Raw genomic sequence first — 21,509 nt, 5'->3', positions numbered from 1 at the left:
TGACAACACAAATGCTGCTCCAGTGTCATGCAAACACCTCTGGCTAGTTTGTTACTTGGCACTGTTTCCCCACTATGCTATCCTTGTTCCTTCAGCAAGCCTACAGTGTGCTGGTCGATGTTAGCCATGCAGTAAATGGGCAGGCATGACAAGCATTTCAATTAAGGGGACTCTCCGGGATATTACCAAAGCGTGATTGCACCCATAGAAATGAAGCAAGTGTTACTTGTTTTAGTCAGAAGCACTGGTGGCCAAAGGAGAGGGTACATGTGCTTGGGGCCTGTTTAGTGTTACTCTTGGATCCTTTGAGCTATGGGTTCTGGACTGCAAGGAGGGTTTGTGCTGCTTTGGGACAGACGAGAACTTTCTGGGCTTTCTTTTGCATTAGCTGCAGAGAAGGTTCTGTTACTATGCATAAATTCACAGACCCACCTAGAGCGGCTGCTATTGTGATGTCAGCGGAGGGCTGCCACGTCACAGCGTGGTCAGGGGGAGGTTGCCCTGGTGCACGCACAGCGTCAGCGTCCAGAGCGGCTCTTGGCGTGCTCGTTGCAGGAGGACCCTGTGTTGAGGAGTTCTCAGGCAACACTCTGTGCCCTGGAAAGGGAATCTTTTTCTTTTGCCTGCCGTTGTACGAGTCTGTGGACTCGTGTAGGCATCCTTTTGTTTTCCCCTACGGTTGTAGGGTTTGCAGACACGTACAGGTGTCTTTGCTTTTTCTTTTTTCGTTCTACGAACTGCAGACTTGTGCAGGTGTCTTTTGGTTTTTCTTTTCTTCTTGTACAGTCAGCGGATTGCTGCGCGTGCCTTTTTTTTTCTCTTTTCCTTGCACAATCTGTGCAAGTGGGATTTTTTTCATTTCTGTTTTCCGGCCTGCGGACTCGAGCAGCCCTGCTGAAACAATGGAGCAATTCCGCAGTGCTGTCGGCAGGGCTTTTGCGTCAGTGTCATCCTGCAAAATGTTCAAAGGCCTGAGACGTAAGTAGAGGCTTTTTCCTTGGGGCAGCACACTGGAACAAAAGTGCCGTAAAAATGCCGTAAGTTTGGTAAAGCTCTTGCCAACAGCTTCAGCTAGAAAGGGGATGTCTCTTGGCCAGAAGGGTGTGGACAACTTCCAAAACGCAGACTGGGAGAGCTTTGTAGGCATGATTCTAAAAACTGTGTGGTTCTCTCCAGAGCTGAGGGAAAGCAGCTTTTCTCTGCCTTCTGTCCTTAAAGAATGTGCCTGTCTAACTTGAGCCTCTCTGTGTGCTACAGTAGCGATTGGCTTTGCGCTGAAGGGGAAAGTGCCGAGCAGTCTGTGTGTGCTCCTGAAGCCCAGAGCTGGGCCTGTACTCTATCCGAAGGGAACTGCAAGCTCTAAGAGGGCTTTAGGGAAGTTTTCTGGGCAATGGTTTACAACAATTGCATGGGAAGTACTGCACAAAGTTTAAAAAATAAAAGTCCAGGGAGGAGAGGAGGAAAAGGCTGCTTTAGCTGTAGGGTGAACAGCGGGCTACAATGTAGACACGGACTGCTAAGGAACCATTTGCATTTTGCAGCCAAGTTTCTAGTTCCTTAGTGGCAAAGCCAACTCAGGTAGGCACAGCCTAGGGTAGTGCCCTGTAGCCTTGCTTGCTGAGCTAAAGAAGGGCTGCTTTAGGGAGGGAGGTTGTGAAAGGAAAATGCTTTCTGCTTGGGGGACCTTTTTCCGTGGGGTAGCCCAGCACAGACAGTTTTCCACCAGCACCTGGTTCATTTTCCCTTGTCTCTGGCAGGTTGTCTCAAACGTGGAAGGAATCAAGTCCATGGTTTGGTGAGTGAGAAGGACACCCTTGACATTCCTGGTTTCCAAGAATTGTGGAGCAAGCTGTGGGCTTGGCCTGGTGCACTCGAGTGCCAGCCTGGCAGGCCAAAAGAAAGTCCACATCAGCGTTTGAATGAGCACTACCAAGAGGATTCCATCAGTTTCCTCCTTTTCCATTGAAGAAGTTTTTACTCATGAAAGTCAAATTTCAGACAGGAGGCTGCACACCAATTGTAGCCAGGCTAAAATATCTCCCTTATATCAGAAGCATATGCAGTCCTGGCCAAACATTAGTCTCATCAGCCCACTTGAAATGAGTTCTAGTGGCTGAGGATGCCACTTCTATCCAAATTCATGACGTCTCCTCAGGACAGCTGGGGATGGAGCTCAGGAGAAACAAGGCTCTCAATGACAGCTCACTGCCTGTCCCTCACACCCCTGTCTGTCTGCAGAGCAGCACACCAGCAGCAGAACCTCCTGTGGCTCGCCCTGTGCCTCCAGAGGCTGAAGGGGAGGCAAAGGATAACAATCCCGCCTGTGTTGTCAGTCCAGGGCCTGAGCATCCTGAACCAGTAAGTGCTAGCTTTGGTTGCTCCAGTGCAAAGCTTTGGTGCAGTGCAGGGCTGCAAGTTCCTGATCAGGCAGCGCTGGCCCTTTGTGGCTAAAGATGCTGAGGCCTGGAGTCCTGCCACGACCTGGCTCTTCAGCCCAGCCACTGACACCTGGGAATTGGCGTCTGAACTTTCACATGCCGACATCGTTCTGACTGTGAACTTCCCTTGGTGTCAGATGAGCGGTAGCATGCTGTCCTTGAGTGCTACTGGTGGCAAAGTGAGCCCCTTTGTGCCCAGTGTGTGTGCAGGCTCCCTGCTGTCAGCAGAGAGAGCGGTCCCAAGGCACAGCTCACAGCCTTGTGGGGTACACAGGACCTACTGTGTCCTGCAGGGACCTGCCCCTCTGCATGCACTGTCGAAGTAGCTACAGTCACCGCTTTGACTGCACCCTGTACTTTGACATGACCCAAGTTTGCTGAGAAGAATCCTGAGCAGCTCTGCATGGCAGAGACAAGCCCCATCTCTGAAAGGCTGCAACACAGTTCCTGTTGGCTGCTTCCTAATGCTTGAGATCCTGAGGGGAAGCCAGTTGATCAGAACGGAGCAGGGAACTGTTCCTTGCACCTATTCAGACACTTCCATAGCAACTCAAGGGTTATGTACTTACTCCCACCAACAGCCCCACACAACAGCTTTTGCCTTCAGGTGAGCTGCATCTGCGCTTGCTGCTTCTCCCAGCTCTCAGGAGACAACTTGCCTGCTCCTTATTGCTTTCTTGTTTGTGCTTTTGCCCTGCCCATCCCTTGCAGGCCCCAAGACCAGAGCTTCCTGCCAGTCAGGACTCCTTGGGCCGGGCAGGAAACGCAGAGCGGCAGCAGAGGATGGATAGAGCACCAAGAGCCCTGGAGTTCAGGTGTGTGCTAAGCTTTCTTGCTTTCTCCGAGCAGGGCTGGGCCTTGCTGGCCTTTAGGAAGCCCAGGGTCAAAGAATGAATTTGGCTTTCTCGCTGTTGAACTTGCCCAGCATAGTCAGGGAAAGGCAGCCCGTGGGCAGGTCTGGCTGCCGACCGACCTACAGCATAGCTGCCTCCTGGGACTCCCTCCTCCTACCTTGACAAAAAGCATTCCAAACTGGACCAGAGCAGAAGCAAGGGAGCTTCAGGCTGGGCCTAGGGACAAGCATTGAACCATAAAGCCTATCATGTAGCAGAAGAAGCACCTCAGAGAGCTGAGGGTGCACATTCCACCTCTGGAAATTTGGAAGCCCAGCTGCTGGATAGAGCCTTGAGCAGCCTGTCCACATGCCATAGCTGACCCCAGGTGCTTGGACCTGCAGACTGGGCTGCAAGCTTCCTGGAGTCCCTGCAAGCTGTAAGCATCCCGGGATCCTTTGGTTCTTGGCTTGGAACTTCATACCCATCTCCTCCCCAAGCTATAGCTTGCAGGCTCTTTCCTTCTTGCACTAGTGAAAGCAAGAGTAATTGTGGCAGTACTCATCTGCATTTCCCAAGCCTGTCTTAGGCAAAGAAGAACTTTTGCAAGTCTGGCATCCACTGGACCAGATAGAGAGGAGCGTAAGACCTAGCGGGCAGGAAGCTGTGAAGCTGATTGAAGTGGAGCTTTCTGGAAATGTTTTGTAGTTTCTGGAAGCTTCTTTGCTTCCTCACTGGTGACTCTTTCACCGGCAGGAATGACAAAGAGTGATGCTTGGTCTAGTGGGGTCATTCCAGCATTGTCCAGAGGTGGACCTAGAGGGCTGTAGGAAGTCCCTGAGACTGCCTTCCTTGGGACATGGTGTGGATTTGAGGTTTTGCAAGGAGACTGTTGCTATTAAAGGCTTGTTGGTCTGTCCCCCTGTCATAGATGGAAGGAGTTGGCTGCATTTGAGGGAAAGCGCCACTCCTCACCAGACAGGGCGTTTGAAGCGGCACCTGAGACAGCAGAGGAATCACAGCCTCAGAGATCTCTGCTGAAGGAGGAAGTTCCTCTGGCAGTGACAAAGGTAGCACTCACCTTGTTGCTAGGCAGCACCTGTGGGAGAGGGAGCTGCCCTTAGCAAGTCTTCCCCGAATGTTGCTTCTGGCAGCAAGCTAAGACTGAGACTGTGTTGTTGTTCGTCCTGAAAAATGGTGCCCCTCTGCTTCCAGGTTTGCCGCTCGCAGCGGCCAGCACACAGGACTCTGGAGAAGCTGCTCCAGGAGTTCTCTCGCCAAGGGCACACGCTGTCCCAGGTGTGCAAAGAGAAGGCAGTGCTGGCGGAAGAGAACGCTGCCCTGCAAGCCCGACTGGCAGCCACAGAGCGGGACCTACGAGGCCTTTTGGAGCAGCTGGCAGAGGCCAGGTAAAGGCAGGGATGAGACCCGGGGTGAGCCATTGTTGAAGGTCTGGAGTGACCAAGGTGCTGAGCGTTATGTTAGGATTTATTGGCTCCTGCGTGCTCTCCAGATGGTTCTCGGACAGAGAAGCAAAGAGACATGAGAAAAAAGAAAAGCATACTGTGGCCTGAATGTTCTTTCTCTGCCAGCTCAAGCTCTCACAGCTCTTTTTGAACACCCGCTTGGGATCCTTTGCACATTCCTGTGACAAGTGCAAAGCAAGCCAACTTGGTACTGCATTTAGTACCAGGGAAACAGTGCAGATGTCTGCTGGAACCGGACGTTTCCCTCTGCTTTTGGTTTCTCCGTCAGTGCATCTGAACATCACTATTTCCTTGCCCAGCAGTTTGACATGACATTTTCAGAATTCAAGGCTCCTACGTGTGAATGTTGTGAGTAGGGATGTGGCACTTGGGGTGATGCTGGACATTCATGCTGAAAATCTTGAGGCCCTTCTGAGCTAACTCTTGTGAGGAGGTATGGTGCAGGACCTAGAGTTGCTTGCAAGCAGCAGCAGCAGCAGCAGCAGCAGAAGCAGCAGCAGCAGGGAAAGAAAGGTCTTCTTGTGTGCGTTCTTGACAGTCCCTGAGGATTCTTGCTGAGCACTGATTCTTGCTCACTTGTCCATTCAGCTCTGGAACCTGTCAAGGTTCTCTGGCTGGTCTCTCTTCTTTTCAAAGAGTGCCAAAACATTTTGGGCAGTGCAGACTTTTTTAGTCAAAACTAAAGGTAGCAGTTGTTGTTATTCATGATATTCCAGTAATTTAAATGGCAGGATACATGCCCCTCCTGCCAGAGAGTTCATTTTCAGATGAAAGCCTAGTTCTGGTTTCTCTCTGCTCTTGGTGCTGCTAGAAGCTGCAGCTCTCATGTATGGTTCGGTGCATTCCTTTAGTGCCTTGAACTTAGAGAGGGTGTGGAAAATTAAGTATCTCTTACGTACACCGTGAATGGCATAAAGCATGGATGAAACAGCCAGGAGAGCACAGTGCTCTGTCCCCCTGCAGAGTGACTTGGAATTGCAGATGAGCTCAGGGCTGTGAGCAGAGGCTGGCCTTTTGCTTGCTGCTAGAGATTTTGTGGGCACAGCCACCCGTGTGGGATATGTGAGGGAAGAGCAATTTGAGCTTTGGCTGCTGAGATCAAGCTCAGCTGGGCTTTCTGTGCTGGACTAGGTCATGGGGAAAGGCTGGCCAATCTCCTGGAAGGGTCTGCTTTGCTATTTGAAGTGGTAGAAATAGTCTTGCTCTATCTGCATTTCCATGCCAGCTGTTTTCCATACTCAGGTAAAGGGATCTTAAGGCACTTACTGGAAAAACTGCCCATGTGTGCCACGAACAATTTGTCCTCATCTTCACAACTTGTAGGACAGAGAAGGAGACCTTGCAATGCAGCCTGTTGGAGGCTCTGCAGCAGGTGTCGGAGCTGGAGATCACCAGGAGCCGTCTGGAAGGCCAAGTAGGCACAGCCATGCAGGCCAAGGAGCTGATACTTGGTGAGAGCCTCGTGCGCTTTGTTTCTGGTGATGGCCCTGCCTAGTGCAGTTGCTCCCAAGGCAGCTCTGTCAGCAGGGCTTCCGAGGAGTGAAGGGGCTGGGGGCAGGTCCCTCCTTGCCTGAATCTGAAAGAGGTGATGTTCAGCAGAGTCTTTGACTGTTGTTGTTTGTCGTGTTTGCAGAGGATGTCAGGGGCCTTCGTTGTGAGCTGCAAGCTGTAAGATCTTTCAGCAAGCAGCAATGTGAAGAAATGGCCCAACAGCTCCGCTTGGCAGAAGAGCAGTTCAGCAAGGCTCTGAGACTCTGGCAATCTGCTCAGGAGGAGGAGAAAAGGAAGCTCCTGCAAAAACAGGTAGGAAGCAATACACACCTGAACTTTTCAGGCAAGCTTGGTGGGCTGGCTTAGCAGAATAGCAGCCTGAGAATGGGACATGGCCGCAAGCCTCTGCTGCAGGCCTGACGTTGCTGGGCCAGGCAGCAGAGGGCTTCAAGGGCTCAGACTTGAAGGGCTGTGAATGCCCAGAGGAGGGTGCTGGGGCACTGAACACAGCCACGGTTTCAGGGAGGCCATGAGCCACGCTCCCCTGGAGGCTGGGTGGTCGCACACAAAGCACGGCAGCGAAGGGGCAGGACCTTGCTGACGCCCTGGTACCGTGTAGCAGTCTGCTGACCTTGCTGCCACCTGCAGTCCCAGCAACTGCCTTCCTTGCTTTCTGTCCTTGCACGGTGGACAGAGCTCTTCCCTTTGGGCTTGAAGCATACGCAACAGGCCCCCTGTTGCTGGTATTTCAGCTGGTGGCCTGTCTTGTGACTCTGGCTTTGGGGTGCTGGCCTCCTCCTCATCCTGCAGTCCACCTGCAGCTTTTCCTTTATCAAAGGGTAGAGGACTTTGAGAAGAGAGCCTCTGAGAACAGGCAGAAATCCTGAGGAGAGAGGGGCCTGAGGAAACAGGCAGCCATCAGAGCGGGGAAGGAAGGTGGCATCCCCTTTCCTTCCAGCTGCTGACACTCCTCCAAAGTTTCTTGTCAGGACAGAAGTGCTGGAGGGCACAGAGCCACTACTGTGCACTCAGCAGCAGGGGGCTGTGGGAGGGATGAAGCTTCCATTGTTTTCTTTGGGGAGCATGGCTGGGACTTCATCTGGAAGTGTCTATTCCTCTCATCAGGAAAGACGGCTGAAACAACAGCGTTTGAAGGTGCTGGAGCAGCGGGAACACTTCCTGGCAGAGGTACAGAGGGAGCAGGAGAAAAGGGTGCTTGAGATGAAGCAGGAGATTGCCGTAATGCAACCTGAACAAGAAAAGATGGGAACCAGGGCCGGTCAAGATGCAAATAGAATGCCGAGGGTGTTTGGACGCTTCTGGGGCTCCTTATGGGCACTGCTTCTCCAGACACTGTGTGTGTGGGTGGGATTGTGTCTTAGCTGGCCCTTGGTAAACAGGAGAAGGAGAGCAAATTGCTTTTGGAAAGCGTGAGCACATGAGTCTTGGTTGCCACACAGCTGGTGGGTGGGAAGTTTGAAGGCGTCTTCTCTTTGTTTCTGTGCAGCTCCAGCGCCAGAAGGCTGCTCATTTAGACAAGGTGTGCCTCCTGCAGCGAGAGCTAAACCAAAGGCAGCGGCAGGTAGAGCAGCTGAGGCAGGAGCTGAAGGAGGAGCGAGAGAATGGGCAGGTGAGCCTGACAAGCCAGGTAGCAGAGGGAAGGGCAGTAGCAGGGGCATGAACGGTAGATATCAGGAAAGGGGAGGCAAGGACTAGTGCAAGCAGGGAGCCTGGCAGGCTCCAGGGCTGAGCACCAGGAAGAAGAATTAGGACGGAAGGCTTAGAGCTGGGTAGAGCAGCAGAAAAAAGTGGCTGAAGTGAAGAGCTTTTGAGACTGGGAAATGAGAAAGGTGAGCGAGATGGCAAGTGCTAGTAAGAATTTTCTTGACAACATATCAAGAACAAGCTGCAGGCAGAGCTGCGGGTAGCTCAGAGGAAGATGAAGGCAGTGGAAGAGAGGCACAAAGAAGAAATGGAAAGGATACAGAAGATGCTGCAGTACAGGCTGGCAGAACAAAAGCCGGTGAGTGAAAGAGCAGTAGGCAGCACTGCAGTCATGCAACAAGAGGTCTCTCCTCTTGTCACCTCGCCCCTGCGGAGCAGCATGGCGGGATGGGGGCCATGCCTCTGGCTGCCGTGCTCTCTGGTCTCCATGGCAGCTGCTCAGAAGGACACTTCCTGGGCCACTGAATGCCTGGGCAGCAGGGCTAGTGCTTTGGCCCTCAGCAATCCTCTGAATGTATTGCTGCTGGCCCCCTAGTGCTCGCTTGGTTTTGTGAGAGGTTTCAACATGGTGACCCACACAGATTCTGAACAGCTTGTCCCTGTCCATGGTGAATGCAGTCCACAGGACAGGCTGAAATGGAAAGCTGTTCTTTCCCTTTCACTGTCTCTACTAGGGCTGGCTGTGACAAGCTGTCGTCTCTGGCTGCTTACGGGGGTTTGACTTGGGCTGGAAGAATTGACAGCTCAGCTTGCAGCCTAACCCAAGTGTTGTTCCTAAGGGCTGGCCTTTAAAGTGTGCTGTCGGGGGCATCTCTGCCACTCACCTTTCTGACACCAAGACATTTCTTGTCCCAGATGGACGTGGGCTCTGCCATTGGAGATGCATCTGCAGCAGCATCCTCCGAAGAAGCCTCCTCTCCACAGCCTGAAGAGCCGAGAGTGAGCAGTCTGCCCTGTTCAGGCCAGGAGCCAGAGCAGCTGTGCCAGGACGGAGAGAACCAGGGCTTGGAGCAGCTGAGTACGTCCTGTGCATTCTTTGTCCGAATGAGCAGTGTATTGATGAGTGTGTGCCTCAGCATGTTCCTCCTCCCTCGGGTGTCAGACAGACATTTTGGACCCCCTACAGAAGCCATAGTGGTGCTTGGAAGCAGGCAGGGAGAACTTTGGGGCACTGCTTTTGCTTTTCAGGGCAGCTGGGAGTGGGAGGACTTTGCCTGAGCTTCCTTCCCTGGGCAGTAAAGGCAAAAGCAGGGATTGTTTCCCGAGCAGCAGAAGGCTGCCACCCAGCAAATGGCCCAGTCAAGGTGTGTGTGCTGGTCTGGTTAAGCTGATCAGAGCAGATGGCTTCCTAGATTGCCTTTAGACTCCTGCCTTGTCACCAGTCTCTGGAGACCAAATACTCCAGAGAAATGGATTGGCTGTGTGGCTGCTTTCCTACTGCTGCTGTTTTTATGACTGCTAGTACTTCTACCATTCCTTCTTCAGTTTGTTTGGGTAAGAATTCTACATTCTGCTTGGCCCAGCCTCCTTGGAAAGAACATCAGGTAACAGCACCAATAAGAGTGGAAGAGGTCTTTTAGTAGGCCTCAAAAGTTAAAATATTCTGTTCTTAGATAAATCCCTAGGAATCAGAGAGAAAGTGCTGTTTCCAAAGTGCAGCAAAAGAAGAGAAACAGGATACTTTTTTTACAATCCCTCTTTGATATTTTAGCTGTTTGCTTGGGACGATGCATTAGAGAGACACATCTATGTGGCGCACTGAGATAAAACTGCCCTGCAGGCAGTTCTCAGGAGGAAGCCTGCAGCCCCTCTGCTGCATGTTCCTCTGGTACCACGGTGCCACTTTGTCACAGCTAATGCCCAGCTGGTAAATACTCTTGAAAAGCCAAAGGCCTGGCCTTGATCCCTGCACAGATCGTACTCTAGGAAAGCACAGCAAGGCCTTGGTGAGTCTGCAGTACAACCAAGTTGCTTCTTGCACATTACAGCTGCCAGGGCAGGGCTGTCAGAGAATAACTGGTCGGCTACAGAACAGAGCTCAGTTTCCTCAGTGTCTGCCATCAACTTCTGGGACAAAAGGGGCATTGATCTACTCCCCCGTGGGTCTGAACTCAATGACACTCGTGGTCTGTCTTGAGTGGGGTCAACAGCTTGTAACAGGGCTCGGTCTGGCTCTGGCCTCTTCTCAATGGTTGTCAGTGGCCACTTGTTGGCTCTGCCAAGCTTTTTGTCATGTCTGCCCTGCCACTGATGGCTGGTGTGACTGCAGAGGCTGGAGCCTTCCTGAGCTGTGAGACTTCAGCTGCCTCCCCATTGCTGCAGCTTTGCCTGGACTCATGAAAGGATCAGCATCTCACTTGGGCAGCTGTCTGTGCCACGGCAGCGCCCGAGGAGCGGCGCTGTCCTTGTTACCCGTCTCGGCTGTGCCCATTTGGGAAGATGGGACACGTGGGGGGTCTTCAAGAGGTCGAGTCCAGTGCAAGCGACTGCTGCTCCCCAGGCTGAAGACAAGCAGTTGTAATTCCTCAGAAAATGGAGAATGGGAAAAATTGTCTTCAGAACTTAGCCTGCTCATCCATGAAGAGGGCCCTAATTCTAACAGCAATTGTTCTTGGTTGTAGAGAACATCAGCTGCTGTTCTCTACAAGTGGCAAGGCATTCTTTAGGCAAACTGCTGAGAGGTAGAGAAAGTCCCCTCCTCCGCTGGAATTCACTTTGCAATATTCTTTCTGCTCTGCAAAAAGCAGCTGCGGATAAAAATTCCTCCCAGATCCAAGGCTGCGTTTAATCTCTCAGGTTGGAAAGCTTTTGTTGAATCTCACAAGAGAGTCTGTATTCCCAAGGAAATGAAGGCTCGTGGTTTTTCACGTCACCTTCCCCTTTGTAAATGACAACCACTTGCCTTGGTGTCTGTTCTTTTCTGATCTCTGTCTGCTCTGAGGGTTTCTCCGTGGCCTTAATTTCCTTTCAAGGTAACCCTTCAAAGGAGCGTGGAGAATCAGACCCTGTGCAGGCCATGTGTGCTGCAGAGCTGCCTGTCTTGCTACAGAGCTGCTGTTGTTGTTGTTCTTGTTGATGTTATGGTTAGCCAAGCAACCATCAATTGCCCCGAGCCCCAGAGAGTGGAGCTGAGTTTCAGATGTGCAGGAAGTCGGTATCTCTGTTTTGAAGTTTGCTTCTTGCATTTTGTTTCTTTCAGGGAGTGTTGTGAGCGTGGCAGATCCAAAACAGAAATACACTGGATGGAAATTTATTGGCAGTGGGTGAGTGCAGCCAATCTTACTTCTGCAGAAGCATGGGCCAGCTCTTTTGCTGGTGCAATATCAAGTGGAAATATCAATCAGGCAAGCTGCAAGCTTTTTCACACCCCGGCTTTAGATTGTCCCGGTCTCAGTCCTGATCACAGGGCATCATCAAAGGTAACTGCATGCTGACAATGTCTTGCCTGCCGCAAGAAGCAGGGCCTGGAAGCCCTCCTGTCCCTCAAGCGTGTGGCACCAGTTAGCTTCTTTTCCTAGGAGACATGGTTTTGTATGATTCCAAGTCATACGGCCACACTGATGAAGGAAGAAGAACCTGAGAGAGCAGCTTCCCACCTGAAGCTCACTGCTCTCAGTAGCATTTCCTTCCAATCTTTTGCTGAAAGCAATATTCCATGCTCAGGACAATAAGAAAGGCTGTGTGGTGTTGCCCGAGTTTGGCAGATGGAATCAAAAGAGAGCGGGGAGAAGGAGGCCCAACAGGACTTTGTATTTCATTGCCTGGAAAGGAACGTCACACACACAGACCCAAGAAGGAAAAGGCCAAGAAAACCCCTGCATCCATAACCTAGTGTGTACATTTGGGATTGGCAGTAGCCCTTTTTTCTTCCTGTTGGACTGAGCTTTTCTCTAGGACACGCTGCATGGCAGAGGACGGCTGGGCTGCTGTGCTATTGGCTGAAGAGGAGACAAAGCCCCGTGTTTTAGAGACACTCCGGGCAGCAGAGAGCTCCTGCCTGGGCTGCCTTTCACTTCTCAGCACTGAACGGCTTCTCTGTTCTTGGCTCTCTTCTGTTTCTAGGGGTTTTGGAACCGTTTATAAGGCCTTTGACGCTGCCACAGGACAAGCGGTAAGTGCCAAGAGCCCTCGCAGATTTTGCTGCTCTGGAGTGCTTTTCCTTGCAATGTGATCTGATGGCAGAGCTTTGGGCTGCCTGTCTTTGCTGCAAAGGCTGTCCCACACAAGTAGCCTGCTTAGAGCCTAGAGGCAGGCTAAAAATTTCACATTGCTGAGACTTGGCCTTGCATCCTGAATTAATGCAAGGATAGCAGTGTTGTCCTTCAGAGAAGGACACACTAGCTTGGACTTACTGGATAAATATGCCTAGATTAGCTGATGGCAACAGCTGTCATTCTGGCCCAATTCCTCTCAAGCCTGCATTCAGACATAGATAGGATTTCCCACTGTATTCCATCATGTGGTTTGGTCTGAAAATATAATGCAAGACCGAAGGAAGGAGAGATCTTGTCTGGAGCACAGCTGACTGTGTTGCACTCCTGGGACACCTGGTTCACACACACACACACACACACACACACACATGCACATCAATGAGAAGGAGTTGATGTAGAACCTTACATAATACAACCTTGTGCTGGTCCTGCGTCGGTGACATTCCTTTATAGTGATGCTGTTTCTAGTGAACAGACATGGTGGTGCCTTGGAGAGTCCCACTGCTCTTTGGGGCTGAAAGTCCTGAATTCTCATTTCTGGCTCTCAGCAAATACAATTCCATCTTCCTGGTGCCTCCTTATCCACCTGCCGTGCTCAGGAACCACACTTGGAGGGAGGTCTACAAGGCATCCAAAAGCCCTAAACCCCACTTATAACCTGGGCTGTATCCACAGACTACCACAGAAAAGATTATTTGTTTTAAAACCCACAAAATAATGACAATCTAAGCCATGTCCAAGAATGTTCTTCAGAGATGCAAACTCCAAACTGAAGCTGTTAGCATGTGCTAAGATTGTAACTTGACTTTGAGTCACCTTGGAGATCTTTTCTGGGCAGCATTTTCTCTGTAATCGAGGTATGTATTTACTTTGGGGCACAATCACGAATGGCAGCAGTCTCTGAAAAGCTGGTCAAAGCCCCTAGAAATGCTAATGTATTTCCAGTGGTTTCAATTTATTTGCACGGGAGCAAAGTTGCTTTTGGCTTGCGAAACATGTGTAAATGATAATAGCAGTGGTGATCAACGAAGTCCATTAGTGCAGTCTGCAGGTGCAGAGAGGGTTGTTAGCGCTTTGTGGTTGATAGTTTAGAGATTCCTTTTTTACCGAGGTGGCAAGGCATCCTGGCCTGCGAGCATGCAGACAAAGAGGCTCTTGTAATGTCTGTTCCTAATGGCTTTCAACGGCATTGTAGGTGGCCATAAAGAAACTCGATCTCCAGCAACAGGGCTGCGAGGAAATGGTGAAAGAAATCCTGGTCATGAGGGAAATGAAGAACCCCAATATTGTCACCTACCTTGAAAGGTAAGCAGTCCTGGTATTTTTCTAGGAATGTTGTTTTCCATGCTTGCAAGGCAAAGGTTTAAAAGCTCTTTACTCACTGGCAGAAAATGGATCTTTCCATTAACTTCCATCCACTCCTGGGCAAGGCATGGCAGGAGATTGCATTTTGTCCCCATGAATGGTTCCTGGCATAAAGAGCTTGAAGATTGTCCCCAGAAACCTGGCTCTCTTACTGTGCCAGCAGCCTGTGTGTTGACTCGCTGCATGTTCTTTTGCTGGTTTGGGGCTGGATTTTTCCCAAGGCTTGGAGGAGAAGTGCTGAGAAAGCATCACAGAAATTATTTCCCTTGCGCTGTTCGCACTATTATCCACTGCCTTGCAGGCCAAAAGAGTAGGCTGGGAGATACATAACTTTCCAGGTTTGAAATTGCTTTTGCCCGTGGTGACTGTCCTTTATGCACATTTTTCCAAAGGGTTTCCCCATTGCTGCAAACCTGCCTGTCCTGAATAAAAGCTGTGAAAACTGTGTCTCCTTCTTGCTGGAGATAATGGTGCAATTTGTTTATGAAGACGAAGAGGTAGCTGCTGGGATGTGTCCACTTCCAGATTAATCTTTGCCATCATAAAAATGCCTTTTTTCCCTGCTTGCCACCTAAGCCATCTCCTTTGCTGCAGATGTGCCTTTGTCATTTGGAAGGCACAGGCTGCCAGCAGTGGATAGCCTAGGTGCAGTGTGTCTTCATTGTATTCTGTCTTCATTTAGCAGTGACCTGGAAACAAAACTCTACCTTAGGCTTTTCTTCCAAAAGGCAATGGAGCTGTGCGCGTTCAGCTCTGTGCTGTTGTTTTCATCTTCCAGCTACCTTGCCAATGAGGCTGTGTGGCTGGTGTTGGAGTACATGGATGGAGGCTCCTTAGCTATGGTGATCCTCATGAAGACAATGGCTGTAGGACACATAGCAACTGTCTGTCAGGAGGTAAGGAATCCTTCTGCTTGTGCTTGGCATGCCTTGGACAGGCTCGACCTATGAAAGTGCTGCTGAGTGAGTGGGTCCACGTTCAGAGCTTTCTTTCTGCGTTGTTCTTATGCTTCAGAGAAGAAAGAGCATTTTCTTTTTGCATGTGATGAAGTCAAATCAGGCTAACTTTTGGTCTCCTGTTTCTTCTTTCTCTCCCAGTGCCTGAGAGGCCTGGCTTTCCTTCATGCCAAAAACATCATCCACAGAGACATCAAAAGTGGAAACATCCTTCTGGGCCTGGATGGCTCTGTCAAGTTGGGTGGGTATTCCTGGTCAGGCACAGCGCTCGGGGCAGCCGCTGTGGGGCTGCTTTTGAGTGGCTGCCAGGTGCCCAGCAGTGGTGCTGGTGAGAGTGCACAGAGCTCTCCTGCACGCTCGGGGCGCTGCTGCAAGGTGCTGAGAGGTCTAGAGAGCAGCAAGGCGTCAGGAGGAACTTTGGTTAGCGTGTGTCCTTTCCAGAGGGAGGGAGGGAGGTTCAACGTAAACCTTCAGGTGAAGGAGGAAAAGCCGCGGTGTGAATGGTGGTGGGTTTGTTAAGCGGACAATTCCCAATTTGCTTGGCTGCAGCCCTGAGGAAAGAGAGCACAGCTGCTTTTCCAGCTCAATACAGCACTGCATCCTGAGACTTGGAGTGAGGAACCCTTTGCCTTGGTTTCCTACTTGAAGCAGTGTTTGTTTGCTTTTCTCCACAGCTGATTTTGGGTCTTGTGCTCTGCTCACCCCTGAGCAGAGTAAACGGAGGTCGATGGTCGGGACCACTTGCTGGATGGCACCCGAAGTTGTGAGGAGAGACCCATACGGCCCCAAAGTGGATATCTGGTCCCTTGGCATCGTGGGAATAGAAATGGCCAAAGGAGAGGCTCCGTATATTTGGGAAATCAGTTCCAAGGTAAGGTGCAAATACGCTCAGAAGCCAGTGGCCTTCAGGTCTGTCTCCATTAGACAAAATCCCATACCCACAGCTTCAAAGGGCTCCAAGAGGGATCACTTGTAAAAGTGTCCTTGGGACCCACATAAACTTTCAAGGTGACACCTCCTGGATGTTGGAATAGCTGGGGCTGCACTGGAGGAGCCCTTTCTTCTTTTGGGAGACAAGGCTCATCTTAAAGCCTCTGCTGGACAAGAAATTGTCACTGCAGACTGCAGCTTAAAATATGGGGACTAGGTGGGCACTTAAGGATAGGAAAAAATTAGGTAGAGTCTCATGTTTCCCTTTTCCTCAGGCTAACTATCTGATAGGCACCCAAGGAATACCAGATCTGGAAGAGCTCAGCCTACACCCGGGCTTGTGTGAATTCCTGGGCTGCTGCCTGCAGATGGATGTGGACAGGCGAGGCTCTGCCAAGGAACTTCTGAAGGTACAATGCAGAGCGGCTGCAGGCCAAACAGCTGTTCCCTGGCAAACAGGGTTTGCTCCTTGGCCCAACTCTGTAAGGCATCAGATGGGTTGTCCCCCCCATAGTAATCTCCGCTCCGGTTGCTTTTCAAATGAAAACCAAGCAGGATGCAAGACTGGTTGAGCTTGGAAGGGACCACTGAAGGTCACCTAGTCCAAATTGCCAGCCACTGGCAAGGACATCTTCAAGTAGATCAGGTTGCTCAGAGCCCCAGCCAAGCTGACCTTGAATGAGTCCAGGGCTGGGGCACCTGCCAGCTCTCTGGGCAACCTGTGCCAGCGTTTCAGCACTCTCCTGCTAAAGAGTTTCTTCCTTAGAGCCAATCTGAACGGACTCTCTTTTAGTTTCAAACCTTTTCCCCTTTGTCTCTTGCAATTGGCCCTGCTAATTAGATGTGTCCCCATCTTTCTTCAAAGGCCCTTCAATTATTGAACTTGTCTCCTCGGGGCTTGTCCTTCTCCAGGCCAAAGAAGCCCAGTTCTCACAGGTGTTCCTCAGAGGAGAGCTCCCAGCTTCTGGTCATTTCTGAGGCCCTCTTTTGCTCTCGGGTGCTGTTTTCAGGTTTACCTGCTAGCGAAGGAACTGAAGTATCGCAATGCTGGGGACAGAGGCCCACAGTGGCGTTTGGAAAACACAACGAAAGCAGTCCCTGCCAAGCGGTTCTAGGTTGATCTGTGGGAAGGCAGGGGCTGTGGGAGGCTGACTGTGAGCCTCAGAGGGGACCCAGCTTGTCCCTCCTGCCCCACTCTTAGAAGTTGCTGCCAGGCAAACAAGGACAGCTGAGCAGCATTTGTGCCAGCCCCATGTGCTACCTGGCCCGGTCAAGTCAGTGAGAAGCGCTGCGGCTTTGCTGCCAGCTTTTGTGTTAGACAGGGAGCTGGTGACCAGGCCACTTCCTCGGCTGTCCCTGCTGTGGTGGAAGATGCCAGCCAGCACAGGTGGGGCAGGGCATGCTAAGGAACACACTTCTCTCCTTGCAAGCCAAGAAGAGAACTGAGTCTATTTGCACTTTGCTGCTTGTGTCTGTGCATTTCTGGGCGCTAGAGGAAACCAGCTTGAGCCTGTTAGGAGCTCAGTTTGGAAAAGAATGGTTTCTTTTGCCTTTGTCTCTTGTAATTTGGTTTCTTTTGTTTCTCTTTCTTTCTTGGGCAGCATCCATTCCTCAAATTAGCCAAGCCTCTCTTCGGCCTCTTCTGACAGCCCGACTGCTGCCATCCCTGCAGCAAAGTAATGCAGGAAACAGAGGAGATGGCAAGGACCACTTCAGCACTTGGAGAACAGAGCCTCTGAGAACAGGCAGACACCCTGAGTGGCGAGGGGCCAGGAAACAACAGGCGGCCATCAGAACAGGAGAGGAAGGTGGCATCTCCTTTTTTCCCATCTGCTAATCCCCCTCCTAAACTTCTGGTTAGGACAGCATTGCTGGAAGGCACAAAGTCATTCCTAATGTGCACTTTGCAGATGGGGGGTTGTGTGAGGCATGCGGCTTGCACTGTTTTTTAGGGGAGCTTGGCTGGGACTTCATCTGGAAGTGTTTTCCTCCCTTCAGCAGGCAAACAAGATGGAACGACAGCATTTGCAGGCACAGCAGCTGCTGGAACAATGGGAACACTTCCTGGCAGAGGTGCAGAGGGAGCAGGAGAAATAGCGGCTTGAGATGAAGCAGGAAGTTGCCATCATTCAAGCTACCAAGAAGAGGTATGAAGAAGAGCCAATCAAGAGGCAAAGGGTGTGGACAGAGAGTTTGTGTGTTGTATTTGACTCCTCTGGGCTCCTAATGGGCACTGCTTCTCTGGACACTGATCGTCTCGGGGGGGTGTTTGTCTCTTAGCTGGCCCTTGTGACCCAGCAAATGGCCCAGTCAATGTGTGTGTGCTGGTCTGGCCAAGCTGATCAGAGCAGATGGCTTCCTAGATTGCCTTTAGACTCCTGCCTTTTCACCAGTCACTGGAGACCAAATACTCCAGAGAAATGGATTGGCTGTGTGGCTGCTTTCCTACTGCTGCTGTTTTTATGACTTCTAGTTAGTACTTCTGCTATTCCTTCTACAGATCACAAGGGCCCCCGCCACATAAATCTCCACTCCAGGTGCTTTGCAAATGAAAATGAAGGAAACTTGCAGGGAAGCAATCGAGGAAGCAGAGAAGATGACCAGGTACACTTCAGGATTACTTTCTCCAATGCCAGCTCACAGCCAGAATAAAAACATCTTTAAAACCCTCAAGCCAGTTGGAAGATTCCTTTCCTTGTCTCACTGGGAATATGGCTCAACATTTTCTTTGGAATTGCCCATTCTTTCTGAGATGTCCCTCCTGTGGCTATTCTGGTGCGCTTTGCAACTAGGAACAGACTCCTTTCTTTAGCAACTCCAGTCTACGCTGCCTTTGGAATATGGCCCGTTGGCCGCTTTTTGCCCAGCCGTGGAACTTCTGCATGAAGAAGAAAGTGCAATTGCATTTCCAGACTAAGGCAAGGAAGAGCAGGGCAGCCAAAACATCCCCAACGTCCCCTCTTTTTGTTGCTGAATCTAAAAGCAGCATCTGTCATCCTGTCTCTAGGGCCCTTGGAGACAAGGGTGACAAACCCGGCCCTTTGACCTTCCAGCTAATTCCACAGGCCTAGCTGCTTTCAGCCACTGACCTATCCCATTGTATCATTGGCAATGCAACAGTGGCACCCCGGAGCTGTCAATTGGGATTACCAGCGATACAAAGTCTCCAAGTGGCTTGCAGGTGGTTTAGGAACTTAACATTACAACTTTGCCGCTTCACTCTAAGGCTGGTTTAACCTTGGAAGCGTGGGAAACCTAAAGAATGGGGAAAAGAACTTGTCTAATTGTGCCTTTTGACTCCGAGAGACAAAATACTCAAGTCCTCTCATGATAATATGAATGTAAATCCCAGCCATCACTGAACACAGTAGTACCTTTAAAGGGTTGTTCTAGCATTCAGCACTTTCAGGGATATTGCAGTGGTCCTACTCATTTGCAGCAACGTATGACTCGGTAGACGGTCACTGATTTGCCCTGAGAAATTTTGTGAGGCACTTGGCAAAGCTGTGCTCTTGGCAGAACACCATGCAAATTCTTCTTGCCTGACAGCTATCACGATTTTTGAAGGATCTTTTGCAGTCAATTGTAAGCACCTTTTTTGACATTCCATGATTCTCTGGGCAATTCATTCCAAGATGGTAGGGGCTGCCTTTTTAGGCTGCTGGGCTAAGATCATCCATTCTAAAGCATGTAAAGGGTCAGACCACTGAGTACCCCACTGTCCAATAACTGCAGGAGGATGGAATTCAACTGTGAATATGAACACAGTGACACCCACTTCTGGGCAAAGCTGGTGCACCTGTCTCTTTGTGAGGGTCTGCTCTACTATTTCAGAGTGGCTGTTGCTTCCAGGGTTAATTTCCTGGGGGAAGTCAGATCATCCTTTAGGAGGCAAAATACTAACTGCAAATTGTGGAGCAGTCAACCCTAGATAGGTTCTGAACCTGTTGATGGGACCCAGAAGTTTTTGGGCATCATTCAAATTCTTCATTTTGGTCGACAATTGAATTACTTGAGCCTGTGTATTCTGATCCATAACTTGGAGCACAAGGTACTTCCAAGGTGGTTGCTGCTGTACCTCTCCTGGGGCCACTTGCAGCCCAAATGTTTTTAAGGATTGCGCATTATCATTAACGGCTTGGCTGAATTAGTGAAAAATCTTTTTGAGTTAGAGTGGCTATTAAAATATCGTCCATATAATGATGGATTCTATGTCCCTGGGAACTGTTCCCTTCCTGATGCTAATTGTCTGAACAACATACCATTGGCAAATTGTAGGGCTGGTTTTCGTACCTTGAGGAAGAACTTCCCTTTGATGATGCTCCACTGCTGCAGCATTATTAATGGAACACACTGTGAAGGTAAACTTTGGGGTATCATTTGGATGAAGTGGAACAGTAAAGAGTCCTGCGGTGATTGTGATGTTAAATTGTATCCCCTTTTGTCCACCTAGCCCAGAAATAGATTTTGTAGCCTTAAAACTTCATCTAAGAGGAAAAGTGAGTGGAGAAGAAGCATAGAGTCTGTTATCAGAGACTGTACTTGCTCCCCCCACATCCCGGGATGGGGTTTTGACTACAGCACAGACAGACAACAAGGCACAGGTCGCCTTGGCTTTTCCAGCTAGCCAAAACAGAGAGATCGTCCTGGACTGTTTTCTTTCCCTTTTCTTTGAAACGGATTGAACCTGCTCTGGGCTGGGGACTCAGGGGAGCACCGGGAGCTTGCACCCATGGACTACCGGGAGCCCAGTCTGGGCAGCGGCATTTTGCAGCACCAGAGGGATTGATAACAGAGCAAACATCCACAGGAAAGAGACCCTCTGAATTTTGTCATCTCTTCAGAGTGGCGAGAGGTTTTGTCATTTGATATTGTTCATTCTTGGGCTGGGTAGTGCTTTGCCTGTTGAATAAAGAGGTTTTTTCCACCTCTCTCAGAGAAATCTCTTCCCGAACTGGCTGGCGGGCGGAGAGAACGGGGCCACATGGGTTTGCATCCATTTAGTCGTAAACCAGGACTGAATGCCAGAGCTGTCTCTCAGAAGCAGGGAGGTCTCACAGAAAGGCACCTGCAGAGCCAGGCTGGAGCTGTGGGAGAGGGCTGGCTGGCAGGCTGCTAAGGGGGCGCCTGAAGCTGCTGAGGACATCCTGTGCATTCTTCGTCTGATGGAGCAGGGTATTCTAGTGTGTGTGCTTCAGAATGAGCTGTACCACATGTTCCTCCTCCCTCTGGGGTCACACACACACTTTGGACTCCCTACAGAAGCCATTGTTGAGCTTGCAAGCAGCCAGAGAGCACTTGGGACATTCATTTTGTGAGGGCAGCTGGGAGTGGGAGGGCTTTGCCTGAGCTTCCTTCCCTGGGCAGTAAAGGCTAAAGCAGGGATTGTTTCCCAAGCAGCAGAAGGCTGCCACCCAGCAAATGGCCCAGTCAAGGTGTGTGTGCTGGTCTGGCCAAACTGAACAGAGCAGATGGCTTCCTAGATTGCCTTTAGACTCCTGCCTTGTCACCAGTCACTGGAGACCAAATGCTCCAGAGAAATGGATTGGCTGTGTGGCTGGTACCCTACTGCTGCTGTTTTTATGACTTTTAGTTAGTACTTCTGCTATTCCTTCTACAGATCACAAGGGCCCCCACCACATAAATCTCCACTCCAGGTGCTTTGCAAATGAAAATGAAGGATACTTGAAGGGAAGCAATTGATGAAGCAGAGAAGATGACCAGTGTTAGGAAAATTAATCCGCAAACACCAGAGGTTTATGCCCAAAAAGGAGACAGAGGAGTCCTTCCTCTTTGTTTGAATAAAGGGAGAGGCCATGAGGCATTTTCCTGGGGTGTCTCTAATTTTTGAAGGGTGCAGCCTCCTTTTTATCCTAATTCCCGGAACGCTTATCCCTTCTCTCTTTCTCCATAGTTTGAGGTACTTGAGAGGTACAGACTTCCTGGAACACCTGATACCTAGGATACCTTCCCCGCCACACACCCCCACCCCCCCACCCCCCAATGCATAAACCCTTCTTAATGCTTAACTTTTGTGGAATTCATAGTGCTCTTTCAGTGCCTCTTTCAT

General features: G+C 50.5%; 1 protein-coding gene across 3 annotated transcripts; it reads left to right on the top strand.

Moving 5' to 3' along the window:
* The first annotated feature begins 322 nt into the window (after positions 1 to 322).
* Positions 323 to 21,263, top strand: LOC147648301 (uncharacterized). Of its 3 annotated transcripts, XM_086867351.1 has the most exons (24): positions 323 to 978; positions 1,758 to 1,795; positions 2,239 to 2,358; positions 3,150 to 3,253; positions 4,203 to 4,341; positions 4,487 to 4,680; positions 6,082 to 6,209; positions 6,392 to 6,561; positions 7,375 to 7,437; positions 7,757 to 7,879; positions 8,150 to 8,272; positions 8,830 to 8,992; positions 11,174 to 11,237; positions 12,037 to 12,085; positions 13,384 to 13,493; positions 14,332 to 14,449; positions 14,651 to 14,750; positions 15,184 to 15,380; positions 15,715 to 15,849; positions 17,041 to 17,247; positions 17,438 to 17,586; positions 17,940 to 18,043; positions 19,718 to 19,800; positions 21,060 to 21,263. In XM_086867351.1, exons 1-20 carry the CDS (start codon positions 411 to 413, stop codon positions 17,083 to 17,085), a joined length of 2,751 nt encoding a protein of 916 aa, XP_086723477.1. In that variant the 5' UTR covers positions 323 to 410; the 3' UTR covers positions 17,086 to 17,247; positions 17,438 to 17,586; positions 17,940 to 18,043; positions 19,718 to 19,800; positions 21,060 to 21,263. The 3 variants fall into 3 exon arrangements, with proteins under 3 accessions (XP_086723477.1, XP_086723479.1, XP_086723478.1); XM_086867353.1 differs by lacking the exons at positions 8,150 to 8,272; positions 19,718 to 19,800; positions 21,060 to 21,263 and having other exon boundaries at positions 17,940 to 18,112; XM_086867352.1 differs by lacking the exons at positions 17,940 to 18,043; positions 19,718 to 19,800; positions 21,060 to 21,263 and having other exon boundaries at positions 17,441 to 17,580.
* The last annotated feature ends 246 nt before the right edge of the window (positions 21,264 to 21,509 follow it).

The sequence above is a fragment of the Cyanistes caeruleus genome, chromosome Z, assembly GCF_971803275.1.
Source record: "Cyanistes caeruleus chromosome Z, bCyaCae1.hap1.1, whole genome shotgun sequence".
In the NCBI taxonomy this organism is placed as follows: Eukaryota; Metazoa; Chordata; class Aves; order Passeriformes; family Paridae; genus Cyanistes; species Cyanistes caeruleus.
Note: the sequence above shows the minus strand (reverse complement) of the source record. Positions and strands in the feature narration are given on the sequence as shown.

Coding starts and splice junctions, on each gene's coding strand:
- LOC147648301 (XM_086867351.1), top strand. CDS start 411: ATGCATAAATTCACAGACCCACCTAGAGCGGCTGCTATTGTGATGTCA. Junction 8,993..11,173: donor CCAGGGCTTGGAGCAGCTGA/GTACGTCCTGTG, acceptor TGTTTCTTTCAG/GGAGTGTTGTGAGCGTGGCA. Junction 15,850..17,040: donor CTGCCAAGGAACTTCTGAAG/GTACAATGCAGA, acceptor TTTCTTGGGCAG/CATCCATTCCTCAAATTAGC.